The sequence below is a fragment of the Ranitomeya variabilis genome, chromosome 6 (assembly GCF_051348905.1).
Source record: "Ranitomeya variabilis isolate aRanVar5 chromosome 6, aRanVar5.hap1, whole genome shotgun sequence".
Classification (NCBI taxonomy): Eukaryota; Metazoa; Chordata; class Amphibia; order Anura; family Dendrobatidae; genus Ranitomeya; species Ranitomeya variabilis.
Genome location: NC_135237.1, coordinates 905,612 through 926,359, shown reverse-complemented (window position 1 = coordinate 926,359; position 20,748 = coordinate 905,612). Strand labels below are relative to the sequence as shown.

Genomic DNA, 20,748 nt, shown 5'->3' with positions numbered 1-20,748 from the left:
TAATTCTTGGCAGCCCAGCCACTCACTGCATAGGCAATAACAGCATAGGAGACCCACTGTTTAATAATGGCCCTTTAAGAATATTAATGCCACCTGATGCCCCTCTAAAAATAGGCTCTGTGACTTTAAGAGTCGCTCCTTCGTACATGAAACAAGATGGGTCTGCTTATGTGTCAAACACCACATGGCCAGCTAGGGGTGTTACATGTTACAATGACACTTCCCAGTGAATGCATTTGTAGTGGTTGAAAGCAATGTTAAAGTTGAAAAACGCTTCAAAAACACTGCGTCTGAACTAGGCCTAAGTAGGGGAGGAAATTTTCGGTCTGGGGTTAAATATTTGGCCTTTCAAGCAAGTCATTAACCTGCAAAGGATGGACCTTGACATATTTCCCAGCAAAACCCGTTTTGGTTTCGTTTTAATGTGTTTTTTGTGTCATCGGGAAAAATGGCATGAATCTCGGAAAAAATTGATTAAAGCTGTGAACTACGAGTCAGGAATGCTTCCAGGGTCGCCCTGATGTCCCTGTGTCATTTGAGCAATGTCTCCATAATTTTCAGACATTTTTAGACCTTAAAAGGACCCCCGGGGGGATCACGGTAAAAGTACTCGGGTCTCCCATAGACTTACATTGGGCTCGTTGTTCTGGCCGAGTACCCGAGTATTCCAATCTGCTCGACCCGAGCAACGAGCACCCAAACATTTTAGTGCTCTTTCATCACTAGTTAATACACCTTGTAGCCCGCCCAAAGACAATGTTGGGGGTTGATGACTGATCCCTCATATCATTGTTATTATTGGTGCACAAGGACACCTTGCTATTTAAATGTTGCATTTAATTTGTAAAATTTTTGCACTTTTACCTGTGCGCACTTATGTAAATATGTTATGAAACATTCAAGAAACAGTACCTCCCATAAAGGGAAGCCTAAGTTTAACCAGTTAAACCTGTTGACATGCATGTCTAAAAATTTAACATCTTTAACCTGTACTGTTGTTTTTCTTTTCCCAGTCCGGGAGTACTGGAGTTAATGGGGTGTAACACCCCAGGTAATCGGTTGTTACAGTGATGTTGCCATCCTTTCGGGGAGGGCGATATGCTTGGAGGCAAGGAGGATTCCCTTTACCAGGTAACACACCTACATACAACACATTCTGAATCCAGGACAGAAGGGGGAACTCCGAACACGGATTCAGGGGAGCTTCCCAAGCTTTAAGTATTCTGGTCTGGAGGAGTTAGTTTAGTTTGGAGCAGACAGTGGAAGTGAGAGGAGTGAGAGCAGACAGTGGAGACGTGCAGCCAGGAGTGAGATGGAGCTCCAGGAGAGGAAGATAACCTGAAGGGTTGCATGTCAGTGAGCATCAGAGGAAAGAAGCACAGGAGCAGGAAAGGGCTTAGAGGGGAACTGTGACTGGGCACCCTCTGAGCCGAAGCGCAGGATCCGGGCACCGGGAGCCCGAGGCTGTGTTGTACTCCAGGTCACACGGCAGAACCAGAGGGCATAGGACTTTATGTAATTTGCCCGCACCCACACCTGAAGGTGCAACAGTACACTAGGAGCCCAGGTCATGATAGAGACCTTATAAAAAGGCTTACACTGCCCACCATATGGGTAACTGTCCCAGGACAGGAGAGAGAGGACTTTGAACGGAAGCCACAGGCAGCAACGACCTCACAAGTAGGAAGGCTTACAGACCTAACCTGGGAGAGGGATCGCCTTTGCCTCCAGGCCGGCCAGACCATATCACCACCTGTTCCTGGTACCCTGGACTGTCGCCTGCTTACAACCAGTAAACCAGGTAAAGACGTGACAACTCAGTGTCCTCCATTTATTTGCTGGCATACAACATATCTGCCCAGAAGACCGGGAGCTCTGGGAACTTCGCTTCACCTGTGGGAAGTGTCACCATCTATGCTGCAGTAACATCACCCCAGAAGACTCCTTTAAGCAGCGTTGGTCCCTACTGACCGAGAACCACAGGTGGTGTCACGAACACAAACTTTATTACAAAGCCCCCTTAAAAGACTTTTCCCCTTTTAATTGAGTACCCAGGGCCACGGATTGGGTCACAGCCACCATGACATCCCCTTTAAGTGCGACCTAACCCGGTACCGAGTATCCCCATTGCTCTGGTGGGCAACTCACGAGCGTCTCCTCCTATTTCCTCCCTGCAGGCCCCTGGATTCAAGATGGCCACGGGGGTCCTTCCGGGTCCTGCAGGAAGGCGGCTTGTCATTGCCTTCTGAGAGAAGGCACCAGCAAGCCTCCAGCACTGCCTGTCACAGATCGCTGATCTGACACAGTGCTGTGCAAAGTATCAGATCAGCAATCTGACTTTATATAGTGATGTCCCACCCTGGGAATATATATATATATTACACTGTGTAAAAATATATATAAAAGAATTCCTAAATAAAGAAAAAAAAATAAAATAACTATTGTTCCAATAAATACATTTCTTTATGTAAATTAAAAAAAAACAATAAAAGTACACATATTTAGTATCGCCACGTCCATAACGACCCGCCCTATAACACTGTCTCACTAGTTAACAAAAAGTGGAATTAAACGTGATCAAAAAGACGGATATAAATAAACATTGTACCACTGAAAACATCATCTTGTCCCCCAAGAATCGAGCTGCCATACAGCATCATCAGTAAAAAAATAAAAAAGGTATAGCCCTCAGAATAAAGCGATGCAAAAATAATTATTTTTTGTATAAAAGCGCCAAAACATAATAAAAGATATAAATGAGGTATCGCTGTAATTGTACTAACCCGAAGAATAAAACAGCTTTATCAATTTTACCACACACGGAACGGTATAAACGACGCCCCCCAAAGGAAATTCATACTGGTTTTTGTTCATTCTGCCTCACAAATATAAATAATAAAAAGCGATAAAAAAAAGTCATGTGCACGAAAATGATACCAATAAAAACGTCAACTCGTCCCACAAAAAACAAGACCACATATGACTCTGTGGACCAAAATATGGAAAAAATATAGCTCTCAAAATGTGGTGAGACAAAAACTATTTTTTGCAATAAAAAACATCTTTGTGTGACAGCTGCCAAACATAAAAACCCACTATAAAAACCCCCTATAAATAGTAAATCAAACCCCCCTTTATCACCCCCTGAGTTGGGGAAAAATAATAAGATAAAAAAGTATTTATTTCCATTTTCCCATCAGGGTTATGGTTAGGGTTAGGGCTAAAGTTAGGCTTAGGGTTGGGGCTAAAGTTAGGGATAGGGTTGGGGCTAAAGTTAGGGTTAGGGTTGGGGCTAGAGTTTGGGTTAGGGTTTGGATTATGTTTAAGGTTTGGTTAGGGGTGTGTCAGGGTTAGTGGTGTGGTTAAGATTAAGGTTAGGGTTGGGATTATGGTTAGAGGTGTGTTGGGGTCAGGGGTGTTTGGGGTTGGGATTAGGGTTAGGGGTGTGTTTGGGTTAGGGGTGTGGTTAGGGTTATGGTTAGGGTTGGGATTAGGGTTAGGGGTGTGTTGGGGTTAGGGTTGGAGTTAGAATTGCAAGGTTTCCGCTGTTTAGGCACATCAGTGGCTCTCCAAACGCAACATGATGTACGATCTCAATTCCATCCAATTCTGCATTGAAAAAGTAAAATGGTACTCCTTCCATTTCGAGCTCTGCCGTGCGCCCAAACAGTGGTTTACCCCCACATATGGGGTATAAGTGTACTCAAGACAAATTGTACAACAACTTTTGCAGTCCAATTTCTCCTCTTACCCTTGGGAAAATAAAAATTTTGGGGCTAAAAAATCATTTTTGTGAGAAAAAAATGATTTTTTATTTTCACGGCTCTGCATTATAAACTGTAGTGAAACAATTGGGGGTTAAAGTGCTCACCACACATCTAGGTATGTTCCTTAGGGGGTCTTCTTTCCAAAATGGGGTCACTTGTGGGGGGTTTCAACTGTTTAGGCACATCAGGGGCTCTCCAAACGCGACATGGGTTCCGATCTCAATTCCAGCCAATTTTGCATTGAAAAGTCAAATGGCGCTCCTTCCCTTCCGAGCTCTGCCATGCGCTCAAACAGTGGTTTACCCCCATATATAGGGTATCAGCGTACTCAGGACAAATTGATCAACAACTTTTGGGGTCCAATTTGTCCTCTTGGTAGAATAAAACATTTGGGGCGAAAAATCATTTTTTGTGGAAAAAAATATGATTTTTTTTACGGCTCTACATTATAAACTTCTGTGAAGCACTTGGAGGTTCAAAGTGCTCACCACACATCTAGATTAGTTCCTTAGGGGGTCTACTTTCCAAAAAGGTGTCATTTGTGGGAAGTTTCCACTGTTTAGGCACATCAGAAGCTCTCCAAATGCGACATGGTGTCCGATCTCAATTCCAGCTAATTTTACATTGAAAAGTCAAATGGCGCTCCTTCCCTTCCGAGCTCTGCCATGCGCCCAAACAGTGGTTTACCCCCACATATGGGGTATCGAAGTACTCAGGACAGATTGTACGACTTTTGTGGTCCAATATCTCCTGTTACCCTTGGTAAAATAAAACAAACTGGATCTGAGGTAAAAATTTTGAGAAAAAAGTTAAATGTTCAATTTTTTTTAAACATTCCAAAAATTCCTGTGAAGCACCTGAAGGTTTAATACACTTTTTGAATGTGGTTTTGAGTACCTTGGGGGGTGCAGGTTTTAGAATGGTGTCAATTTTGGGCATATTCTGTCATATAGACCCCTCAAAGTCACTTAAAGTGTGAGGTGGTCCCTAAAAAAAATGGTTTTGCAAATTTTGTTGTAAACATGAGAAATTGCTGGTCAATTTTTAACCCTTATAACTTCCTAACAAAAAAAATAATGTTTCCAAAATTGTGCTAATCTAAAGCAGACATGTGGGTAATGTTATTTATTAACTATTCTGTATGATATGATCCTCTAATTTAAGGGCATAAAAACTAAAAGTTTAAAAATTGCAAAATTTTCAAAATTTTCACAAATAAACGCAAGTCAAATCGAAGAAATTTTACCATTGTCATAAAGTACAATATGTCACGAGAAAACAATCTCAGAATCAACCAGGATCCATTGAAGCGTTTCAGAGTTATGACCTCATAAAGTGTCAGTGGTCAGAATTGAAAAAAATGGCCTGGTCAGGAAGTTGAAAACAGGCTTCGGGGTGAAGGGGTTAATGGGTTAATGTGCAAACCACCCTTGGGAGTAAAGGGGTTAAATGCATATAGCGCATGAAAACACAATGCGAGGAACCTGATTATGGTTTAAGTTTTTTGAATGGGTCACGTAGGGACAGTTAGGTTAATGCGTTGAGGCGGTAGGCCAGTCTGAACAAATGCATTTTTAGGGCATGCTTAAAACTGTGGGGATTGGGGATTAATTGCATTAACCTGGGTAGTGCATTCCAAAGAATTGGCGCAGCACGTGAAAAGTTTTGGAGACAGGAGTGGGAGGTTATGATAATTGAGGATGCTAACCTGAGGTCATTAGCGGAGCAGAGGGCACGGGTAGGGTGGTAGACTGAGACCAGTGAGGAGATGTAGGGTGGTGCTGAGCCATGGAGTGCTTTGTGGATGAGGGCAATAGGTTTGTACTGGAATCTGGAGTGGATGGGTAACCAGTGTAATGACTGGCACAGGGTAGAGGCATCGGTGTAACGGTTGGTGAGGAATATGATCCTAGCAGCAGCATTCAGGACAGATTGGAGAGGGGAGAGTTTGGTAAGAGAGAGGCCGATTATTAGAGCATTACAATAGTCCAGACGAGAATGAATAAGAGAAACAGTAAGAGTTTTTGCAGAGTCGAAAGTAAGAAAAGGGCGAATTCTAGAAATGTTTTTGAGATGCAGATAAGAAGAGCGAGCCAGTGATCGGATGTGGGGGGTGAATGAAAGCTCGGAATCAAGTATGTCCCCAAGTCAGCGGGCATGTTGCTGGGTAGTAATGGTGGAACATCACACGGAGATGGCAATGTCAGGCAAAGATAGGTTAGTAGAGGGAGAAAACACGAGGAGCTCACAAGGAACGGTTACAGGATTTGGGAATGTTTAGTTGCAAAAAAGAAGACTGACAGGAGACTTAACAGCTGTCTACAAATATCTCAAGGGCTGTCACAGTGTAGAGGGATGATCTTTATTCTCATTTGCACAAGGAAAGACTAGAAACAATGGGATGAAACTGAATGGGAGGAGACACAGATTAGATATTAGAAAAAACTTTTTGACACTTAGGGTGATCAATGAGTGTAACAGGCGGCCACGAGAGGTGGTGAGTTCTCCTTCCATGGAAGTCTTCACACAGAGGCTGGACAGACATCTGTCTGAGATGATTGAGTGAATCCTGCTTTGAGCAGGGGGTTGGACCAGATGACCCAGGAAGTCCCTTCCAACTCTACCATTCTATGATTCTATGATTAAATCTCAGAAATCTCAATCATTTTACTGGTACTGTAAAGTGCAGCGTTTTCTATCCTTGAAAATGCAGGGAAAAAACACGGGAAAAAACACGGGAAAAAACATGGCAAAAACCCAATGTGTGAACAAGCCCTAAGATGTGTATGCTGCACTAAATCTAAGGTTACACCAGCCCCACTTCCTAAAGAGGAAACTGATAGTGATCACACAACTTGTGAAGAAATGGCTGAAGTCAGCATGAGTCCAAACCCTACAAGTGATCAAATACAAGCAAACATCATGTGTGGACTCCATGAAAGTGAAATTGTACCATATGGGATCCTTAAGGGACTTCTCTCACTCTGTGCGTCTACACGAACAAGCGGAGAGAGATCAAGGGATAGTCCTAAACACTGGGCCTCAGTGTGTGATGTGTGTACCTCGCTTTCTAGGCCGGGAGCGAGGCCCCTGCTGTGCAGATAGATCTGCCTTCATGAGGTCTGTGCAGGGTGGTTGACTACAGAAATCTCGGCTTCTCCGAAGCTGCGCTGGGAGACTGTGGCTGGGATGAGCCACTAATGTGCTTCCTTGTGACTAAGCAGAGGAATTAGGAGCTCAAGACATTTGCAGTCACATTAGGGCTGTTCTCTAGCCGTCACCTCCCTGCCCAAAGCCTTATAAACTGGGATCCTGGCACCTAGGAGTGCATAAGCCGTGACCACAGGCCTGAAGGCAAGGTATGTCCAGCATTACCTTACTTATATCCAGGGGAGGGGGCATCTACATAATAGAAATAAGAGAGGAAAAACAGCAGACATGAAAGATATAGGAGATAAAAGATCAAAAGAAAAATGGAGAGCATTTGTGAAATAACCAGAGAGAGAACACTCACTCACCAAATGCCCCAAATGTAAGTGTCTAGATGTAGTCTAGTTCTCTAATACTTGTCTTTATCCTGATATTACATGGCTCTTATATCTGTCTATTAGGCGTGAGCTCCATATATAAGTCTAGGAGAGTCACTCGTAGAGAAGCGTCTGGGTTTACTTGTACAACTTAAGAAATAAAGCCGCACTCTGTAGCAATATAGCATGCAAACATGAAATATGAAAATCGAATTGCATTACTGCACTAGAAAATAAAAAACTGAGAATACGTATTGCATAAATTGGCCAATTCATGTTTGATATTTGGGTTTACTTGTACATCACCTACTAAATAGCACAATGTCAATCGGCGGCTTCAAAGGCCGTGATAGAGGTATGGCCTCACCGGGCAGGGACATAATGCGATCACTGTGCAAAGCATTAGTGCCACCTCATCTGGAATATGCAGCTCAGTTCTGGGCACCAATTCATAGAAATCATGGAGCTAGAAATGGTAAAAAAAGAGCTTCTAAACTGATGTGCGGTGAAGGAGCTTAGTTATGAGAAACGACGAAACGAATTACATTTATTTACTATTGAGACGAGATGTTTAAGGGGCAACATGATTAATTTGTACAAGAACATAAATGGCTTCTACAAAAAATATGGTCAAAACCTGGCACATTTACAGCATCACCAAATGACAAGGGGCACTATCACCGCCTGGAGTGAGACGAAGTTAGTCTCCAAAGAAAGTAAGGTTTCTGCACCATGAGAGCTATTCGTCTGTGGGACAGCCACCCTCAGGAGCTCCAAAGATAAGGAAATAACATCAATAATTCTGTAAATGTGGAAAGTTATTTTCTGAATATTTGGTCCAATTGACAATTGGTATTAGGAGGGAAATGTGAGCTCTTCTGGGGCGAATTGGATCTTGCATTGTGGTTGTACGCATACCTCTCCATTGTACCCTTTCCCATCCCTCAGTTTAATTTTAAGGACATTTTTTTTCTAACATATTAACTATGTATCTATGTAATATGGCTCTTATATCTGTGTGTTAGTATATGTAATTACATGTATTTAGTCTTTAGAAAAGATGTCTAAGTGTCATGATAGGTTTAATCCATATCATAATATTACATGGATCCCATATCTGTTGGAAAGTGGCAGCTGAACAGGTAGAAGATATGTGTCATGGAGGTGCCAAGTCTCGGTGTGTGGCACCCGGAGAAGCAAGCTCCAGCGTGTATAGTGATAAGTAGAAATGGGCAAAGCCGAACAGTAAAGTTCAGCATCTATACCGAACACCTACTGTTCGGGAACGGACACAGAACACGGACTTCACCAGGAAGTCCATGTTACTGTTCAGGTTCGGACCCCTGTACACCGGGTGCCTGTCACACATTGTTATGTGCATGACAGTGCGGCAAACACTGCTTCTGATTGGCAGTAAAATCATCACCGGTGGTCAGAGAGACGCGGTTCCCATGTTGTCAAATGATAGCGTGAGCACGCAGCTGTGATCGGAGGTATAATGTTTAGCTCTGGTCACTGGTGTCAGCTGATGGGACTACTGCTTCCATCAGCCGACGACTGCTGCTAATAACAGCAAAAGCAGGAGCTGCTGATGGGAGTATTCATCATTCCATGATATTGTCTCTTTATCTGGTATAAAGACATTGTACTCCAACTACTTCTGGGAGTTTTATTTTGATATATCTGATCACAGATTGAACATTTTTTACAGCATGTCACAGCCCACCTCTACTGAGGCTGCAGATCCATCAACCTCCCATCTGCTTTGTGATGATGACGATGTTCAGAGGAACAATAAAGCTGCTCTGATATTTTCTTTTCAACCTGACGAGCACTTCTTTCCAAACACAGATCTTAATTTACATATGTCCAACATGGAAAACCTTTCAATAAAATAGATGAAAATTTGGTGTGATTGCACCACTCTCCATTCATATCTAGAGAAACATATGATTCCTCGGGGCCTTAGATTAAAGAAAATAGCCACAACTATTTATTCAGATTCCTTTCCAGTAATGGCAGGATACTCTCAATGGCAGGATATCCTCAATGGTAGGATACCCTCAATAGTAAGGTACCCTCAATTGTAGGATACCCTCAATGGCAGGACACCCTCAATGGTAGGATACCGTCAATGTCAGGATACCCTCAATGGCAGGATACCCTCAATGGTAGGATTCCCTCAATGCTAGGAAACCCTCAATGGTAGGATACCCTCAATGGTAGGATATCCTCAATAGTAGGGTACCCTCAATGTCAGGATACCCTCAATGGCAGGATACCCTCAATGGCAGGATACCCTCAATGGTAGGATACCGTCAATGGCAGGATACCCTCAATGGCAGGATACCCTCAATGGCATGATACCCTCAATGGTAGTACTCCCTCAATGGTAGGATACCCTCAATGGCAGGATACCCTCAATGGTAGGATACCGTCAATGGCAGGATACCCTCAATGGCAGGATACCCTCAATGGTAGGATTCCCTCAATGGTAGGATTCCCTCAATGGTAGGATACCCTCAATGGTAGGATACCCTCAATGGCAGCATACCCTCACTGACTGCTCCTGCCAGCTAATTAAATTGGTCATAGAGGAAGAGGAACATACTCTTACAGAGGTTAAAAAGAGATTATGGATTTAAGAATCATTAATGAAAGATTATTCATCTTCTAAACAACATGACATTCTTAATAAATCCATGAAGGAAAAGATTTTACACCTAGAGGAGAAAATTATGGCCACTAAAAAACATAAGTTCAAAAGAGATCACAATGACTATATTAAAGATGAAGTCTACTTGTGGAAATGCAATGGAGCCACTCAACAAATCCCCCTCAAAATCAAATCTTAAGAGACATGGGCATAATAGACACACTCAAATGGATAAAAAGCCAAATAAAAAAGTCAGCTTTAATAAGATTGACTCTTCAGTAGACAGTTCTGAATACTACACCTCAGAGGATCCACCTCCAGCACTACGAGACGCAATATGGTTTACAGCAAAGGGACTTGTAAAGATCTTCGTCCACATTCTGAAACAAAAAATGGAAAAGGAGGTGGAAAGGTGGGAAGAAACATAAAAAGCACTTCTTTAAACACTAGGAAATAGATACAGAGACTGAACAAACCGTAATCTTCCACTAGTCAATTTGTCAAGCTATATCATCAGTGATCCTCAGCCTCAACTATTATCCAAAGGATTATCGTTTTCACCTACCAATGAATTCGAGGTATATAAAACCATTCTAGATGTTAATAAATTTGCTAGGAACTGCACTTTGCACTGCCATTTTCCAGAGGAGGAAGAGAGATCGTGAATTATTTCCAACGAAACCAACAAGGAATAAAGGACGTCTATTTGTAATATTCTTAGCTTTGAGGAGCAAAGTTCAATTCACACCCTTCGACAATTGGCTGCAGATTCTCTGGATAATACACTGGACATGAATTCTGGATACAGAACAAAAAATCCATATTTTTTCCCCTGCAGACCCGCTCAGCAGTCCTTGATGACTTTCAGGAATTAGTGGAAACAGACTTGCATTTATTAAAAGAAAAAAATCAGAAAAGATCAATCCACATCTAATTTGTCTAGGAATGAAAAAAGAGCAATGAAAGAACTCTCAGCTAATAAAGACATGGTGATACGAAGAGCGGATTAGGGGGAGCCGTGGTAATTCTGAATGCAGGACTATATGATAAATTAAATATGGATATGTTGCTAGATAATCAAATGTATCAAAGCTTGAGTTTTGATCTTACTTTCTAAGTTTTTTAAAGGTTTTAGAAAATTTATTACAGGAGGGTGTCGAAATGGGAGCTTTGACGGATAAATTGTCAAAAGATTTATTAGTACATTTTCCAGTTACCCCCATTTTTCACTCCCTTCCCAAAATCCATAAGGGTCAATTTCCTCCCCCTCTACTTCCCATAGTAGCAGGGCTAGGCAGTTTAGGGGAAAATCTTAGTTCTTGGTTAGATATGTACCTTCAGCACCTTGTAAAAAAACATTCCTAGCTACTTAAAAGATACTAAACATGTAATGTCATCCCGGGATGGTTCCTGTTGGCCAGAACGTTGTATATGGTTATCATGAGGGCATCATTGACCTATATCCCAGTATTCTTCATGCCTTGGCGATTAAATCTTTGGCTCTTTTTTAAAACTTTATAGTAATTATACTGCATCCATATAAGAATTTATCCAAAGGGATGCAGAATTTTTGTTATTACACAATTATTTTTTGTTTAATGGTAATTTCTACATTCAGAAACAGGGAGCCCCAATGGGCGCGAGCTTTTCACCGTCAATAGCAAATATTTACATGGCAATTTGGGAGGAGACATGTTTTGTCGTCTGCGTCTGACCTCCGCTCCCATATCAGGTGGTATGGCCGTTATATGGACAACCTTCTCCTGATATAGGAGGGGACCGAGGAGGCAGCCGTAGAATTTTTGACATGGCTGAACCATAATGATATGAACTTTGGTTTTACGTTTAATATACAATCCAATAATATTGATTTTCTTGATATTTCTTTGAAATTTTTGCAAGAGGGACTTATTCAGGAAAAGTGCAACCTCCAACTCTACACTTTATGCTACATCTTGTCACTCAAAACAAACCATAAAAAATATCCCACTGGGTGAATGCATCAGTGCTTGGAGAAATAGTTCTCAGGATGTCACCTTCAATGAGGAAGCTCTTAAAGTGAACAATAGACTCAGAGAAGGAGGATTCGCTCAGTGGATGATGGACCGGGCAAGAGCTGCAGGAACCCAAAGCAACAGAGACAATATGTGGAAAGAGAAAAATAAAACTATAAAAGAAAATGACTCTCTGCACCATCCAGTTTCATTTGTTACATAGTATAGCCCACAGTTCTTAGAAATTAAGGAGATTATACAAAAATATATTCCCATTTTATATCAAAATGATAAATTTAAAAAATATTCTTAATAATCCAGTCAGATATTCCACTAGAAGGCACCTCTTCTGGGAAACCTCCTATCCCCTAGTCTATATCAAAACTAACAGATGAATATGGATAAAACTTGGCTCCACGCGGTGGGGTCATATAGTGTGAACATAGAGTATGTACATGCTGCAATCTTATGGAAAATGCTAAGGAATTTTACTCTACAGTTACAAATAAATCATGCAGAATTAATAAATGTGCAAATTGTAATATCAAATATGATGTTTCTATAGTAATTTGTACATCTTGTAACTTACAATATGTCAGTTGTACAACAAATTAACTTCAAGTGAGAATAAGACGCCACTTCTCAGACGCCACAAACAAAATGGCTTCTAAACATTTTTCCTCATTCCACAATGCGGATACTACATAGAGTCATAGGTATCGAAAAAGTTCTAAAACCACCAAGAGGAGGGGCCCACCATAGAAAGCTCCTCAATAAGGAATCTTGGTGGATATACAGGAGCTTCTCACAAAATTAGAATATTATAAAAAAGTGAATTTATTTCAATTCTTCAATACAAAAAGTGAAACTCATATATTCTATAGAGTCATTACACACAGAGTGATCTATTTCAAGTGTTTATTTCTGTTAATGTTGATGATTATGGCCTACTGAAATGTATGTTCAGTAAATGCACTCAATACTTGGTCGAGGCTCCTTTTGCATCAATTACTGCATCAATGAGGCGTGGCATGGAGGCGATGAACCTGTGGCACTGACTGCTGAGGTGTTATGGAAGCCCAGGTTGCTTTGATAGCAGCCATCAGCTCATCTGCATTGTTGGGTGTGGTGTCGCTCATCTTCCTTTTGACAATACCCCATAGATTCTCTATGGGGTTAAGGTAAGGTGAGTTTGCTGCCAATCAAGCCCAGTGATACTGTTGCTTATAAATCAGGCATTGGTACTTCTGGCAGTGTGGACAGGTGCCAAGTTCTGCTGGAGAATGAATTTTCCATCTCCATAAAGCTTGTCAGCAGAGGGAAGCATGACGTGCTCTAAAATGTCCTAGTAGATGACTGCGCTGACTTTGGTCTTGATAAAACACAGTGGACCTACACCAGCAGATGACATGGCTGCCCAAACCATCACTGATTGTGGAAGTTTCATACTAGACCTCCAGCAGCTTGGATTATGGACTCTCCACTCTTCCTCCAGACTCTGGGACCTTGATTTACAGTATATCCAAAATTTACTTTCACCTGAAAACAACACCTTGGAACACTGAGCAACAGTCCAGTTCTTTTTCTCCTTGGCTCAGGTAAGATGCTTCTGGCATTGTCTATTGGTCATGAGTGGCTTGACACAAGGAATGCGTACATTCAGCACTATTTGTTACACAAATAGTACAGTTTTCGGACTATTTGTCACTCTGCGAGTAATTAGAAATTCCCCTCGGTATATTCGAGTGACCTACCCAGCATCTTTGGCACTTTATTTGCAATCAATGAGCATGCTGGGCTGGCTTGTCACTCTCAGTAAGGCCAGCGCCATCTTGTACTCATTGCAGCCAGAAACAGCATAGGGAGAGCATAGTTTCAGCATAGAGAGAGTGAAAGTAGCGTAGGGAGAGTGATAGAACGTTACAGTGAGCATTATTTATTGCAAAAAGCTCTTTTAAGAGCTGAAGATTGTCAAGAGATGACATGTTTGTTAGGTGGGGATTTAAGTAGGGAGAGATTTGTTAGGGGGGTGGGTGAAAGGCAGGCTGCTGGGTGTTCTCTTGCAAGTATATGCTGCGGCTCTCTGCTATTTTCCACTTAAAATTCCTAACATTTGTCTAGCGGTTGTGCGACTGGCACAATCTGAGAGATAATCGTACGTGACAATTTAGCAGGGGCAATAATTTTCATTACTCTGTATTTGGAGTGTGTCAGCAAGACGATTGAAAAAAATCATAATTTTCTATTGTTTTAAAAACTAGCATTTCTTTATCTAGCAGTTGTGCGACTGGCGCAATCCGGATATAGATAATCGTACTTGACAATTTAGCAGGGGCAATAATCTTCATTACTCCACTGTTGGAGTTTGTCAGCAAGGCAATCGATAGGGAGTAATAAAATAAAATAATCTTTATTTTTATATAGCGCTAACATATTCCGCAGCGCTTTACAGGTTGCACACATTATCATCGCTGTCCCCATTGAGGCTCACAATCTAAAATTCCCTATCAGTATGTCTTTGGAAGTACGTTTCACCATTGCACAATGTGCCACGTTTTCACAAAGTACAAAACATTAGCCATGGGGTATACATACATGACCACTAAGTACTTGTTGCAGGAGGAGGAGGTGATTTAATGAATAAAATGAGTTTGGATGGTAAGGGATGGATGTTAAGTAGTGTTGAGCGATACCGTCCGATACTTGAAAGTATCGGTATTGGATAGTATCGGCCGATACCCGAAAAGTATCGGATATCGCCGATACCGATACCCGATACCAATACAAGTCAATGGGACACCAAGTATCGGAAGGTATCCTGATGGTTCCCAGGGTCTGAAGGAGAGGAAACTCCCCTTCAGGCCCTGAGATCCATATTAATGTGTAAAATAAAGAATACAAATAAAAAATATTGATATACTCACCTCTCCGACGCAGCCTGGACCTTACCAATGTAACCGCCAGCCTCCGTTCATAAGAATGAGCGCTTGAAAGACCTTAGATGACGTCACGGCTTGTGATTGGTCGCGTTGCGGTCACGTGACCGCTTCGCGACCAATCACAGGCCACGACGTCATCTAAGGACTTTCAAGTGCTCATTCTTATGAACGGAGGCTGGCGGTTACATCGGTAAGGTCCAGGCTGCGTCGGAGAGGTGAGTATATCAATATTTTTTATTTTTATTCTTTATTTTATACATTAATATCGATCCCGATACCGATTCCCGATATCACAAAAGTATCGGATCTCGGTATCGGAATTCCGATACAGCAAATATCGGCCGATACCCGATACTTGCGGTATTGGAATGCTCAACACTAATGTTAAGATAATTTCCCAAAGTGTAAAAGGAGAGGTCGGGCCAAATGTGGAAAACCAAAAGTTAAAGGGCACTGAAGATTCAGGAAGGATGCTGGTATGGTCACTTAAGTAGTCCTCCACCATCTTGGTCAACTTCTCCCGCCTCGTCATAGTTACACCCACAGAAAGCCCTTGCTGATGAGATAGTCTCATGAAAATGTGTCCTTGTGGGTGAAAATATCCAGTACCTCTGCCAGCAGCATTGTCTGAGGGTAATCTATTTAGAAAGTCTTCCACCATGGCCCTCTGGCATGCATTCACTGAAAATGGCATGTCTGCCTCTGACACGAGAGACGCAAATTTCTCCCTGTACCATGGGTCAAGAAAGGTGGCCAGCCAGTATTTCATGTTGGACAAAATGTGTTTCAAGAAAGGGTCATGGGAAAGGCATCTGGGTATGAACTCTGCCATGTGTGGCAGACTACAAAGAGTCACATGTTCAGTGTCCTCACCAGGAAGAGCACTAACCATCCTCTCCTCCTCACAACATAACACCTCCTCCTCCTCTCCAGGCCATCCATGCTGGACAGGCATGAAGCTGGAATTGTGAGTCCCCTCTGTAGCGCAGAGCAAAATATCCTCCTCCTCCACATCCCCTAATGTGGTTTGAGAACATTGTGTGAGGCTGGGCTGTGTGGTATCAGCCACTGTAAAATCTTGCTCCATAGCCACCTGCTCGCCATTCAAAGCTTCCTCTTTGAGATTCTTCAGGAAACGTTTTAATAGACAGAGCAGCGGGATGGTTACACTGACAATAGTTTAATCAGCACCATCTTGGTACAGTACTCAAAATTTTGAAGAACCTCAGAAATGTCATCAATCCACATCCACTCAGCAGTTGTTATGTGTGGGGGCTGAGTGTTACTCTAATGGACATTGAGAAGCTGGAATTCAGACACTGTTCTCTGCTGCTCACTAAGCTGTTATGATCCGGTGGCCTTGGAGCCACATGAGACCTTCTCTGGAGAAGGTGGTACCTGTACAGACTGCAACCCTAAACTGACACCGCAACTAGAAGTAGCCGTGGGGTGTACCTAACACATCCTAGACACCTCGACACAGCCGGAGGACTAAATAACCCTATAGATGGAAATGGGAATTCTATCTTGCCTCAGAGCAGAAACCCCAAAGGATAGGCAGCCCCCCACAAATATTGACGGTGAATATAAGAGTAAAGACACAAACAGGCTGAAAACAGAATTTAGCAAAAGAGGCACTTCTAGCTAAATAGTAAAGGATAGGACAGAGTACTAAGCGGTCAGTATTAAAACTCTGAAAATATCCACAGCAGAAAATACAAAAATTCCACATCTAACTAAAGACATAGAAAGTATATCTGCATCTCCAGAGAATCCAGCATGACTGAAAAAATCCAAACAAGTCTAAGCTGGACAAGACAAAACAATGAATTGCTCAGAACTGAAAAGCACACTGCATGTGTGCTGCAGGAAAATAAACCAGACACTTATCTTGGCTGAATTGGCAGCAGAGCAGAAGGATCCAGACAGGGATGTAAACCCTCCAAGAACAATGGACAACTGGCACTGACTAATGAATCCAGCACACCTAAATACCGAATAGAGCTGCAATCAGCAGAAACACCTGCCCTGGACTACAACCCAGAGACAACTGCACTATCACAAACAACCACCGGAGGGAGCCCAAGAGCAGAATTCACAACACTAAGCCTTGCCAACATATGAACTGCCTACCTCCTCTACACATTTATCTAACTATCCCTGTGTTGCCCATTCAAAATTTTCCTCATAACCAGGATCCTTGTATCTTGTTCTCACACACTTTATGCATTTAATATCCCTCTGTGTCTGTACTTTTACACATACTGGTTGCACATACTGGTTGGTAACCGGTTCGTGAAGCATTACATGAACACCCGATTTATTACATTATGGCTGGTCAGAACAATGAAAGCAATTGTTACTATCCACCTTTCGTGTCTCCCCTATTTCCTCATAGATTGTAGACTTGTGAGCAGGGCCCTCATTCCTCTTGGCATCTGTTGTTTCTGTGATAATTGTTATGTTGCAATGTCTTTTATTGTCTGCACAAGTCCCCTCTAAAATGTAAAGTGCTGTGGAATATGTTGGCTCTATAGAAATAAATTATTTTTTATTATTATTATTATTATTATTATTAAAGGTCGAATTATAGCGTGTGGGCAGGTCACAAATCGGTCAGTGATGAGGCAAATTAAAGCGCTGCTGCAGCAAAGCTTGTCCGCCGAAAGCCTGAGATGACTTTCGGAAATGGGAGCTAACACGGCACACCTTGGCAAATAGGTCCGGCAAGTTAGGGTATGTTTTTAAAAAACGCTATACACCCATGTGGGCCATGCATGGAAAGTGTACCAGCTTGAAAGTTTTAAATTCACTACCAAGTTACACCCATTATCGCACACAACCAGACTTGGTTGGAAGTTCAGCGGAGAGAGCCACTGATTGGTCTGTTCTTTTATCACCTTTAATAGATCGGCTGCATTGTGAGCTTCGGATCTCCCAGCTGAGAGTCATGGCGCCGCTCAGCGCCGCCGTTCCTGCCACCCCGCCTTCCGCTCTGCCCCCGCTTGCCGACATACTTACCCTCTCCGGCGGGCTCCTACTGCAGGCGCAAGTTCTTTCTTCTTCTCCTGATTCACTGCAGCTTCCTGGTGTCCGTCGGGTGCGCGTGCGCACTCCATCTCCCTCTGCGCACGCGCACTTCCTCTTTGATATACTGGCACGCTGCTTCTCCTCTCTTTGACCCTGGAGGACCCGGAAGTCCTTCTGCATCTCTTCTATTTAAGGTAACTCTTCCTCTGCCTCCTTGCCTGATTGTCATTTGTCCTCATTTGACCCAGTTCCCTTCATACCTTGCTCTGTCCTGTGTTTCTGCCATACCCTGCCTGTCCTGTGGTTCCGCCATACCCTGCCTGACCTGTGTTTCTGCCATATCCTGTCCATCTTGGGCGTCCGCCATATCCAGTCTGTCCTGGGCGTCCCCCACATCCTGCCTATCCTTAGTCTCAGTCATTGCCAGTCTGTCCTGTGCCTCCGTCATAGCCAGTTCTGCGTCTTTTACGCTCCTACTTCCTGTCCCCGGGTATCAGCTTCTGTGGCAATAGTCTCCCTCGGGCCTGCCCCTAACACTCCCTGTATTGGGGGTGGTCCACCAGGCCAGCTCACTCTTGGGAGGTTCGTTGTGGTGGTTCTGCGGGTTCACTTTAGGAGTTCCGAAAGATCTGACACTGGGGAGTGATGGGGAGGCTACTTTCGATGAGGAGGAGGAGGAGAGACAGGAATTTTAATACAAGGAGACTGAAACCCTGATGGAATTTGGGACCGCTATTCTTGGTGTGTGTAAGATGTGTGATATCCCAGCCTCTGACTCTGTCCCAGACTTCACCAGGTTCAGCCAATGTGTCATAAGGGAAATGTAGCATCCCTGTCCACAAGAACTTGTCTTCATGTCTGTGGTAAAGTAGACCTTCCCTGTGACAGCATTGGCCAGACAACAGATGAACACAACTGCTGATGTAATGCGCTGACAGCACACTGAGGTTGCGAAAAGACTCAGTTCCCACAAGTCGAAACAGCAACATTTCCAGGGCTACAAATCTGCCTATGTGGGTGTTTAGTGTTTTGGCCTGTGGGTGGGTTGATATTTCTACTTTCCATTTAAATGTCTTGGACAGGGACAAGTAAACACTGCATTGGGACAATGAACTGGACATGGTTTCTGACTGTTGTGCCTATGCAACTGCAGGCTGTATGCAGGAGACATCAACGCCTGCTGCATGGTCAGCAGATTGGGAAGGCTGTAACACAGGGAAAGGGGCAGTGGTCTCACCATCAGACAAAGATTTTGTACCCAGGAGTTCTGCCCACTTACTGGGGTGCTTGGCTGCCATGTGCTTTTGCACTCTGGTGGTGCTCAGGTTGGCAGTGTTCTTGCCTTTTCTTAGCTTGGTTTGGCAGATGATGCAAATCACAGTTGTTTTGTCTGAAGGAATTTCCCAAAAAAACTGCCATACAGAGGAACAACTCACCCTTGGCCTGTTATCTAGGCGAGTGCGGGGGCTCTGTGGAACAGTTGACAGAGTTCTCCCTCTGGATCAGTGGCCTCATCATTGACCACGTCATCTTCCAATTCCTCTATCTGATCCTCAATCTGAGTTGTGATTTTAGGCTGACCTGATGGCAACTGTGCGTCATGATTGTCCTCCACCTCTTCAGACATGAATTGACCTTCCCTAACATGGCTTTCTCCTGGCCATGGTGCTCAAATGTTTGGGCATCACTGCACTCCAGGTTCTCATGACCCTCTTTAATGGTGCACATTGAGAGGCCTGACAAATTACAAAGGGAACGTAAACAGTTCCTCAAAGTGGCCAGCATTGAGGCTTTAAGTCTCTTGGGACACTTGCTGGTGGGAGGAAGGAGGACCAGGTCGAGGATTCAGAGGCCCAGCCTCTTGGCTACTGAAACTGTGGAAGACTACATGGTGCTGCTTGTCAACACACTGGAGCCTTTGTCTGCCAGCCAACCCACAAAATCCTGGCAATTGTCTTAGTTTGTCAACGGTGTACCGTGATGACCACATTTTGACAGGAAGCTAGAACGAGATTCAGTCACCTTCTGATCTGTCACATGGCCTTGGTGGGTACCACCACATCCACGTCCCTTAACGTCACTTTTTCTTATATTGAATGCATTATGCTTATGAAAAAAAATCCTGGCTTTATTTTTGACAAGTTGCCTCACAGAGGTGTTATGAATAAATTCAATATATCTATCAACGTGTGGCAATTCTTTTTAAGATATGAGCTCTATTACACATGGCAACAGCAGTCTCACAAAAATTAGAGATAAATAGTCACATTTGCGTATCTCTGAAGGCTTTGCGGCAGTCGCACAACAGCTAGATAAAGATACGCTATTTATGAAACCAAGAGAATATGCATGGGCTTGTGCAGATTGCTCAATGGCACTCCTGGCTCTTTCCATTGAGGAGGCTGCTTCCAAGTAAAATGAGGCTTGAACATGTTTCTGACATGGGTTCCAGGCCTGACAGACTGACCACAATACAGGCCCATGCTTGTTACACTGTATTCAGAATTTAATTCTAATGCTTTTGGCTTCACCCGCTGTGACAGTTGTACCATTGGGATTCGGTGGCTAAAATTAACTGTGGCCCTTACCAAACTCAGGTTTCATGGCACCTGCTGGCACTCTGCTAATTGTTAGTGAGGACCGCATAATGACATGGGGGTGGACATGGGGGTGGTGGCGGGCAAAGCCCAAAATTCAAATGAGCATGTTTTAGCTGCATTGTAAAGGGATGGGGAATATGTATTCCACTATCGTGCTAAGTATTTGGCATGAGGGAGGGAAATCCCCAATGTAGGAGTGATAGCCCTCACAAATGTTAAAGTAAAAAATAAAGCC

The 20,748-nt window shown here is 43.1% G+C and overlaps 2 protein-coding genes across 2 annotated transcripts in view; one reads left to right on the top strand and one right to left on the bottom strand.

Annotated features, from left to right (window-relative positions):
* The first annotated feature begins 7,090 nt into the window (after positions 1 to 7,090).
* The window catches only part of LOC143781227 (tyrosinase-like), a 301,860-nt gene continuing 288,202 nt past the window's right edge, over positions 7,091 to 20,748 (top strand). The window contains exon 1 of the mRNA XM_077267712.1: positions 7,091 to 7,126. The gene's annotated coding sequence lies outside the window, so the exon portion shown is untranslated. The remainder of the gene's footprint in view (positions 7,127 to 20,748) is intronic.
* LOC143781228 (uncharacterized) overlaps positions 10,163 to 20,748 on the bottom strand; it is a 254,177-nt gene continuing 243,591 nt past the window's right edge. Inside the window, exon 2 of the mRNA XM_077267713.1 lies at positions 10,163 to 10,330. Within this exon, the coding sequence (XP_077123828.1) occupies positions 10,293 to 10,330 (38 nt within the window). The 3' untranslated portion in view covers positions 10,163 to 10,292. The remainder of the gene's footprint in view (positions 10,331 to 20,748) is intronic.